At 35.5% G+C, this 10,512-nt stretch overlaps 2 protein-coding genes across 4 annotated transcripts in view; one reads left to right on the forward strand and one right to left on the reverse strand.

Annotated features, from left to right (window-relative positions):
- trip12 (thyroid hormone receptor interactor 12) overlaps window positions 1-2,352 on the reverse strand; it is a 42,883-nt gene extending 40,531 nt beyond the window's left edge. Inside the window, exon 1 of one of the 3 annotated variants that reach the window (XM_073853327.1) lies at window positions 2,212-2,352. The gene's annotated coding sequence lies outside the window, so the exon portion shown is untranslated. Of the gene's footprint in view, window positions 1-1,411; window positions 1,585-2,211 lie in introns of those variants that run through there. The other 2 variants (XM_073853326.1, XM_073853328.1) reach the window with 2 other exon arrangements.
- Window positions 2,353-2,370: 18 nt separating this feature from the next.
- fbxo36a (F-box protein 36a) lies at window positions 2,371-4,379 on the forward strand. The gene is made up of 5 exons (XM_055173613.2): window positions 2,371-2,531; window positions 2,647-2,803; window positions 3,552-3,660; window positions 3,779-3,951; window positions 4,147-4,379. The coding sequence occupies exons 2-5, from the start codon at window positions 2,684-2,686 to the stop codon at window positions 4,330-4,332; spliced, it is 588 nt and encodes a 195-aa protein (XP_055029588.2). The 5' UTR covers window positions 2,371-2,531; window positions 2,647-2,683; the 3' UTR covers window positions 4,333-4,379.
- Window positions 4,380-10,512: the final 6,133 nt, after the last annotated feature.

A 10,512-nucleotide genomic window follows, 5' to 3' on the forward strand; every position in this document is an offset into this window, starting at 1 on the left:
TGATTTTATGTCATAGCTTTAGATGAAACAATAATAATATACATATAGTTTCCCTTGTTATTTAATATATATAAATCATATATTCATGCAATACGTCACATTATACACATACAGACGAACCGAACCTGTGACGCGCAATCTGCTGTCTGGAGAGACATAATCCTTGATTTCGAAACACAGTAACTTACATCAAAACATATTTTTTAATAACATACTTTAATGTTAAGATCTAGACACAACGTGGAGTGTGTTTTAAGTTTAGACGTGCTTAAAGGCCTTCCTCTTTATAACGACACCACAAGCTACTCCTGCAAGCCAAGTCACGTACATGACATTCAAACTATCAGACAACAAAAACGCCCAACATTAACAGAAAGGCACAATATTTTTTTAATAATTACTTTTTCCGTCATAACCATATTTGATCCAAAAACAGGCCCCAAACATGTCAAAATCCCCCGTACATACCACTGAAGCTCATACTTCCCAGAAGACATTACGAAATGATCGCGCTATGATTAACTTAGGAGTTTAATTTCTTCAGATGTCGATAACAACAATAAAAACCATATCACTAAAAACCATCGACGCCAGTTTTAATGACGTTTTCCACCAGATTTTTGTGGTGTTGTGTGTATTTGGACTGTTGACATGAAAATACGACATGAACATGAAGGCCGATCTCCAACACAGGCCTGAGCAGATCCTTTTGTTTATTTTGTACAGTCCGTGAAACAAACAGCTATTAACAAAAATTACGCTTACTGTCTTTACACGACCAAACCATCAAAACCATTACACCACGAATGTACATACGTGTTTATATTATTATACATTAACAAAATACAGCACGATAACTCAATTTTCTCATGACGAGGCCCTGAACACCGGTCTCGCGTTTTCTGGCCCTTCACAGAGGCTTTTGCTAATCCAAAACATGTGTGATTGGCGTCTACAAAATACAGAAACACTAAAATGTACACCTGTTTAAAGAACCACGAGGCACAAAGTGTGATAAAAGGGTTACTTGAAGTGAATTTTCATCAAAATGTTTACGCAGTCAAACTGACAATCGTGTTCGGCTAACGTTAGCATCGTGCTAACTATGGCAAATTAGACAAAATACTCAATGTATTTAACTACGCATAAAATAACCGAGCAATTACGTCTGACAAGCAGATTCAAGTAGTTTCACGTGCTGAAATAACGAAACAATGTTCCGTATGATTTCAAGCCATCTGTCTTTGATGCTAATGCTGCTTGCATAGCTAGCCGATGCTAATCTTCTGAAGGGACGAAGCGTGACAAGCGATTATCAAACAAACAACAAGCCTTATTTACATTAACAAAGAAAAACACATCATAATACGAACAGTAAGTTTGATAGAGTTAATAAAGAGAAAGTTTGTACCGTTGTTGACAGTAATTGGCCTACATAGGGTAAAGCTACAGAGCCAAGCCGGTCTCCTGTCGACGTGTATGCGGGCAAGATCAGGTCAAAGTAACTGAAGACGTAAACAAACTACCAAAAACTACCAGCACCCACAAACTACACTCATCAACATTTAACCTAAACAGGCCTGGATAGGACAATAAAAATCACTACTCGTGATGCACGACACCTCCACATTTTCAGACGTTTACTGGCATTACCAACACAAAAAAGAAACAGAAGTAACGTTAGACACAACTTGGATTAATTTCTCATTTCCTACCAATCTGGTGGGCTAATATAGCACTATTTTGCACAGTTTTAAATCCTACATACATTAAAATATAAACAAAGGTACGTAAAATGTGACTGTATATTCGTTGAACTACTTAGCTGGCCTCTCAGCTAATGGTTAATAAATATTGTGTATCTATTTTAAAGGGCCTATATAAATGGGTCTCAGTTCGCCTGCGCGTGAAATTAACGTCAATAGGATTCAAATAGTTTATTGCTTCCCCCACCAAAGCAAATGACAAAAATCACTTGGTATTCTTGAATCTAACACACACATAAACCAAAAGAAAGAAACAAGACACGTAAGAAAAGGGCTCGAGAGATGACAACTGGAAACCATATTTTCTTTTTCGTCTGGTTTTTCTCACTCATATTACTCGACATCTGATTCACACGAAGGGCTCCGATGCGCATAAGATCCAAGACGGCTCCCTTGCGTTGCAGTCAAACGTATATGTGTGTATTTTTGGTGTTGTTGTAATTACCTATTTGTTGCAGTGTTGTAGTAGCTGTTAGACACAGTGCAGCAGCAGCAGTCAGCGGATTTACCTTCATCAGCTGAGCGACCTGCGAACTGCCACCGCATCACCTCCGTTACCACAGTGTCCGCTGCTTCCGCCGAGGCACTACTTTCCGCAGACAAACAACGGCAGAATGCGGAAAGGCGGACCTTAACAACCACATTGACGACGAAAATAACGTATATTGCGGTTATTGTGACTAGTCTGTGCTAACATCAACCTTCCGCTTGGGAATATATCCCTCAAGGAGCATACGTCAAGATTTCATATTATCAATCCGCCAGGTCGTGACCCCCCCCCCCCAATTTTGTTGAATGTTAATAATACTTAAATATTTTTATTTTAATAGTTGAATTATTTATAGTTTATGTATGTTGCAAATATGTTTACATTAAAAAGATAACGGGACAGGGCCTCCGTTGGCATCCTGGTTGTCATGACAACCGCTGAGCGTCCAAAAATGGCGTCTCTGCTAGGTGAAGTCCTGTTTGAAATCGATGGACAGGGTCCAGCTCCCTCTAAAGACTTTTACCAACTTATTATCACACAAAAGGAGGTATATTACTATTTAACAGGATTTATTGCAGATAAAATGTATTAATATTAAAACAATTATACAACAAGTGTGATTTTTCATAAAATAATTTGTATAAAATGCATATGGGATGTTTTCAGAAATATTTGATATTAGCCAAAAATTCTATTCAAATTATTTTGTGTACATATTTTTGTTTTGATTGATTGTCATTACCTGTGTTGACGGTCTATGAAGTGATATTCAGTTATCATTACCATCTTCTCATTTACCATCTTGTATTTCACTGCAATTTAACTAAAAAAAGTTCTGAACATTGTTTATACAATTGGTTTTATTTCCAATAGGGCTGTCAAAAGATTCATCGCATACAAAATAAAAGTTTGTTTTTGCATAATATATGTCTGTGTACTGTAGTTTGTATATATACACATGCATGTATGTATTAAAGAAAAAATTATGTGTGTGTGCATATATATATATATATATATATATATATATATATATATATATATGTGTGTGTGTGTGTGTGTGTGTGTGTGTGTGTGTGTGTGTGTGTGTGTGTGTGTGTGTGTGTGTGTGTGTGTGTGTGTATATATATCACATTTAAATGTTAACAAATACATAAAATGTTTCTTAAATGTATACATGTATATACATAATATACAAACATATTATGTAAACACAATAATTTTTTATTTTGCATGCCATTAATTGCAATTAATCTTTTGAAATTCCTAATTTCCAAACATATCTTTATTTCTTAAAGGTTATATGGAGGTGGTGGAAGATCTCAATGCGGAGTGAATTCAGAGGGATACCACCAGGAGAGATAAAACAGTCCCACGATGACTTTGTACAGGATTCAGCACTACAGGGTAAAAATCTATTCATTTTGTGTTATTAACCCAATCGACATTAAAACATGATATATGCAAGTATATTGCAGCTGCTTGTAACTCATACCTAAATAAAAAACGTATTTTATGATTGTAGAGCATTTAGGCGTGGTGTTTGGACATGGGATTCTGGAATACACCTTGTCTCTGTGCCAAGGAGACTTTGACTACCTGGAGCGTTTACCTGACCAGCTACTCTTGAAAATTCTTTCTTATGTGTCCGTCCAGGACATCGGTCATCTCAGCCAAACTTCAAGAAGGTTTTTGAAGGTCAGAACAACATTCAACACTTAAGAGAACTACATTTTGATTTTTTTATTATTAGTGGTCTGTGCTCAGATCAGCTTCACTTCTACCATTGATCTTGCTTTGGATAGGAATTTGTACAAACCACATTATGCTTTAGTTTTTTTTTTTTTTTTGTGCAGCTTGTGTTATGCATACTATTAATCATTGTATCTGCAGCTGTGTAACTCTGAAGAGTTTTGGAAGAGCAATTTAAGTCATTTTAATGTGATAACTGAAGACATGGAGAAGCTGGGAAAAGCCATGGGCTGGAAGAAGCTCTTCATCCTTTACTACAAGCAAGAACAGCACTGCTTAGCAGAGGAAGATGAACCCAATCCTGTTGATTCTCCAACAACACTGTAATACAGTTCCACAGCAATCAATCAATCAATCAAATCTCTCAGTATTCATATTGTTTGATTCATTCATTTGCGTATTGATGGGTGTTTGTATTTGTGGCTTTGATCAGAGGCAAGCACTCAAAAATCACCCTTAATCTGTGCTATGTATGACAAAGTTGTTTCTATCTATTATTTTCAAAACACATTATTTTAAAATATCTATATATTTTAAGTATCTACATTTTTACTCTTAAATGTGATTAAAATGGCCAATTTATAATATGTTATATATTTTTACTGTAAACATATATTTTTATTGTAAAAATGTTTACAATTTGAAATAGATAACGAAAGACTTTATAGATAAAGTTTATTTTAAAAAAATGATTACCATTATAATTTTTAAACAGTTATCATAAGTCATAGTGTATTTCACATGTTGGTACTGCTGAGGCAGTTTTGCCTGCTTTTTTAAATCTGCAATATCAGTGCTGTCCAGCAGATGGCGGACGAGCAAAGCTTCATAAAGTGAACATGCAAAATCCTGCACTTAAGTAGCATTTAATCATTCAAGTATTCATCATAAAATGATACGTTTTATATTAAATTATATTACAATATAAATGTTTTGACCTAAACTCTCGTATTTGCAATAAAAGATAATTAAGTTAAATATTCAAACCAATAAATGTATTTTATATAAGTTATTTGAATATGTAATCAAAATTTGTTTTAACATACAAAAGCTAGCAATATTAAAAATGCGTATAAAATGTCTTTAAATTATATAAGATATTGAACAGATTTTTTATTTTATTTTATCTACATCATATTTCGGAAAAAAATCTCTTGTATCCTGTGGATACATACAGCTATATGCAGTTCTGAAGAAAACATCATAGTATCATAGTCTGAGCAATATATTTAGCATAATAATATTGTGAGCCAATACCATAAGGAAAAGTAACCATGGTTTTATTAGTGTAGTAACCATGTTAGCAGATTCATTTGCATTGTGCCACAGTTTTACTACAAATAAAATACCATGGTGAGACCATAGTTAATTTGTGGTTACAGCAAATAAAAGATCTGCTTAATGTAGTTAAAGCATGCTTCATTTTCTTAAGGGCAAATCATTTCATGTGCAATTTGCTAGATAATTATTACATATCACCATGATGGTAAAAACAGAGGTGAGCAGTTTTTAAGATTTAAAAATGGCTAATTATACATATCGGCTTCTGTCTGATGTTGGTGAAGTATTTTGCTGTCCATTCTGTTTTAAAAACGCAACATTCAGTGTTTATTTTTCTGTATTGTTGCACTTCTTGCAAGCTCATTTTCCAGTCGAGTTTTCAGCGCTAGCTACATCTTTTGGACGTTGATGGTATTGCATCAAATGATTCATTCTGGACCAGAATTCTACCATAGACCCGGTGTGCGACGCAAGTGTTTTTTTGCTAGTTTTATCATGATGCAGTTGTCATTTTCATGTCTAGCATCACATTGTTTAAATAGCAAATGCATTTGTGCCCAATTGTGCGCCCATGGGCGTTCTGGTCTGGAAATGAGGTGTGTTCTGGCACATTGTTGGCGCGTTGCTTTGAGTCAACTAAAATAGACTATGCCATTGACCAACAAAACCTGGTCTAAAGTCTAAGGTTAAAGGGATAGTTCACCCAAAAATGAAAATTCTGTCATCATTCACTCACTCTCATGTTGTTACAAACCTATAGAAATTTTGAGAAATGTTTGTAACTAAACCGTTAATGGACCCCATTTACTTCCATAGTATTCTTTTATCCTACTATGGAAGTAAATGGGATCCACAAATGGTTTGGTTACAAACATTTCTCAAAATATTTTCCTTCGTGTTTATCAGAACAAAGACATTTCTATAGGTTTGTGAGAGTGAGTGAATGATGACAGAATTTTCATTTTTGGGTGAACTTTTGCTTATTACACACATGGACAGCATACAAACGTTTTAAATATGAAAAATTAAAGGATTAAAATATAAACTATTATTAGTCTCTTGGACATAAATGAGGACCGATTATGAGACGTTAGAAGGCGTAAAGAGCTGCATCAGCCTGGTAAGTAATTTAATGTTTTGCACATATTGCATTTATTTTGAAATTGTTTTTTTTAAAATGCTACCCGTGGATTTATTGTAAATGATGACTTTGTACCTGCGGATATCATGAGAACCTTTTTTAAGTAATGTTTTTAAAACACTCACGGGGCTGTCCGAATGCTAAAACATTTCAGCTCATTCCACACATTTGTACATTTTTTATCTCCTGTTTGTTACAATAAAGTATTTTTTGAGTACAGACCTTGAAAACTCATGAAACTTTGCACACACTTCAGAAGTGACAAAAATGTACATGTGGTATAGGCGTCAGAAGTGGGCGTGTAGAAATGACTCGATAGCACCACCTGCAAAATTTTGCCATTTCCAGGCTTCGTACTTTAACGAACTCCTCCTAGAGATTTAAAGGAATATTCCATTTTCTTAAAAGAAAAATCCAGATAATTTACTCACCACCATGCCATCCAAAATGTCGATGCCCCTCCCTGCTCAGTCGAGAAGAAATTATGTCTTTCGAGGAAAACATTGCAGGATTTTTCTCATCCCAATGGACTTTAATAGACACCAACAATTAACACTTAACTCAACTTGTAACAGTTTTTTTCACCGGAGTTTCAAAGGACTATAAACTATCCCAAACGAGACTTAAGGGTCTTATCTAGCAAAACGATTGTCATTTTTGACAATAAAAATAAAAAATATGCACTTTTAAAGCACAACTTCTCGTACAGATCCGGTCGTGATGCGTCAGCGTGACCCCACACAATACGTAATGACGTCAAGAGGTCACAGAGGACGAACGCGAAACTCCACCCCAGTGTTTACAAGTGTTGAGGAAGAGGACCGTTCCTACGTTGTTGTATGTCAACTGATACTAATTAATGTCTTTGTGTCAGTTTATTGTTTACAATGGTCCGCAAATGTGCGTTTTATATATGTAACACGTGACCTCCCTACGTCACTACGCATTTACGTTAGGTCGCGCTGGACCGGATCTATACGAGAAGTTGTGCTTTAAAAGTGTATATTTTTTATTTTTATTGTAAAAAATGACAATCGTTTTGCTAGATAAGACCCTTATGCCTCGTTTGGGATCGTATATAGTCCTTTGAAAATTTTGCCATTTCTGGGCTTCGTACTTTAATGAACTCCTCCTACAGATATGAACCATATTTGGTCCGTGTCATCTAAAGGCCTTTGCGATGCTAAATTGCGAAGATCTTGACTTTTTGTTGGAGGGTGTGTCCGTGGCGGCCCAAATTTCTGCTTTTCGCCATAAAACAGGAAGTTGTTCTAACTCAGGCTTACAATGTCCAATCTGACCCACTCTTCACATGTTTGATAGGAGTCCTGGCCTGAACACATCAACATGGCAATATTCAGAGACAATCATAGCGCCACCTGCTGGCAGCAGGAAATGTCAGGTTTTACACTGTGATTTACTGCTCATAGAAATTGAATTAGATCATCATCTTATTTGGTTAGACAGATCTTAAGGACTTTGCGATGATAAATTGTAAAGATCTTGACTTGGCGTTGAAGGGCGTGTCTGTGGCGTCCTGGCAAAGTTTGATGTTTTACCATGAAACTGGAAGTTGTTGTAATTCAGGCATACAATGTCCGACCTGCCCAATACATAACATGGTCAATAAGAGGCCCGGCCTGAAAACATCAACATAGCAAAATACAGATACTGTTATAGCGCCACCTAGAGGCAGCAGGAAACACTGATTCACTGCTCTAAGAGATTTAACAATATCAACATCATATTTGGTCAGTCTAATTAGAATATCCACATATATTTACACACTAATTCATATCCCCACTGTTCACTGTTTTTCCTAAGGCCATCGGGTGGCCGTGCACATACGTGAGAGGGCCCTTCCATCGCTGCTTGCAGCTTTAATTATTCTTTGAGGATTTGGGGAACCCTGATGTAGGCTATCCATATATTTACAGCACTTAAAAGCCTGCTAATTTACTTCCATGACTGAAAGAAAATGACTTTTAAAAAGAAAGCAAAGGCTTTAATACAAACAAATAACAATTTTAATACAAATAAAAACAACGCAATTTTTATGAGACTCTCATTGGTTTATTGCACGTTACACCCAAAACACACCCATTACTCATTACAAAAATAGGAACAACCCTTTTAGACTATGCAGTGTGCGCTTTAGACCATGTGCTTAGATTGTTAAAATAGGGCCCACAGTGTTTAATATAATAATAAACTGCTTCGTGGGCTGGATAAAAGTGCCTGCGGGCCCTCGTTTAACCACCTCTGATTTAGGCTATACATAAATGTTTTAGTCTTATAAACATTAAGGGGGAGTTTCATGAACAGGGTTTAGATTAATCCAGGACTAGGCCTTAGTTAAGTCGTTTTTACAAGCAAACCTTACAACCGAGAAACCGCCCAATTATTTTCTACTGTAAAGTTGGGAATTTTAACATGGGGGTCTATTGGAATTGACTCCCTTTTGGAGCCAGTCTCTAGCGGCCAGTCGATAAATTGCAGTTTAATCACTTTCGTATTGACTTCATCAGAGAGATCGGAAGTGCAGACAGGATGTTTTTTTAATGAAAGCAGCTCAAACATGCATTTTAATGTGGGACTAGGGCAAGCCCTGTCCGGGAAACCACCCCTTAGTCATTTATTGCACACTAAATTCTTCTGGGTTATTTTAAACCCAATGCTGTGTAAATATTAGACAAAACACATGCTGGGTTAATAAATAAACATATGCTGGGTTGTTGTTAACCCAACCATGAATTGAAACAACCCAGCATAGGTTGATTTATTAACCCAACAAGGCCTTAAATATACACAATTGCAGTATTTTATATTGCACAAATATGCATAAATAAAAAATAGCAGTTCAGAATAAAAACAAAAAGTGTCTTCTGCCTTTTGGGTCATTTTTAACCCAGTGTGTTTTGTCCAATATTTACCAAGCGCGCATGGGTTAAAAACAACTCAGACATTTTTAGAGTGTACATCAAACTAAATAAATCTGCTAAATAAATTATTAAATTGTTAAAACAGCATACATTGAAATGTAAAAAAGTGTATTTGCTTGCAGATGCCATTTGGTTTGTCATTTATGACCCAATCTGTGAAAACCCAGCTAAAGTCATTTTTGGTGATTTACTGTTTTTTACATAAAATCATCCTACATAAAGACTATTCAGTGAAAATAAGAAGAGTTTGGCTGCAAAACGCAATAAATCCATTTTGACTAATTTCGGTAAAAACGTGTTTTCTATACAAAGAAAGTGACAAGATGAAAACCACTTTTTTCTGTTACAAACTTTCACATAGCATCTTTAGGTTATAAAAACATTAAAATTCAAATCCGTAATTTGATTTTCAAAGATTAATTATAAAAACTGATTATTTTTTTCACAAAATGCAATAAATCCATGGCAAGTTTTCCCCCCAAAATGCTATAAATCTTTTGAATCAATCTATAAATGATTCATCTTTGTCATGTTATATTCATTTAGTTGACTAGTGGTATACACTGATAAAAAAATAACCATTAATGGCATTAATCAAAACGCTTACTTTGTCATATTAAGAACACTGTCATTGCTGCGGTTATACTTGGGACGTTGTCGCTGAACTTTTTGACAGCGAACAGTTGTAAAATGATTTGGTTCTGCTGGATTTTCGTTGACTTTGAGTATGAGAACGTGTGAGAACAATCAACGGCCAACATTTTTCCTTCACCCGGGTGCCTCTTGCGTAAATTATTAGATTTTGATGGCTTACGTTTCTTTCCCGTCACAGAAAACCACCACAAGTTTATCAATGCCATCAAAAGTATTATTTTGTTTTTGTTTGTTTGTTGATCAAGAAGTACATAGTAGATGAGGCAAACTAAGATTCTATGTGTATTCAACAGGCCGCCATTGTTTGTTGACAATGCGTGGAATGGTGTGCTGTGATTGGTTGAGTGTATTTATTGCATTCTGCAGTAAAGAAGGACTGGCGTTTGTCGCGTTTTGGGATAAAAGTGAGACAGGATTAAAGAATAACATGGCAGATATTGGATTTTGTGTAAAATAAAGAATTTACTTTTTAATACTGAGCAGATACAA

The sequence above is a fragment of the Misgurnus anguillicaudatus genome, chromosome 15 (genome assembly GCF_027580225.2).
Source record: "Misgurnus anguillicaudatus chromosome 15, ASM2758022v2, whole genome shotgun sequence".
In the NCBI taxonomy this organism is placed as follows: domain Eukaryota; kingdom Metazoa; phylum Chordata; class Actinopteri; order Cypriniformes; family Cobitidae; genus Misgurnus; species Misgurnus anguillicaudatus.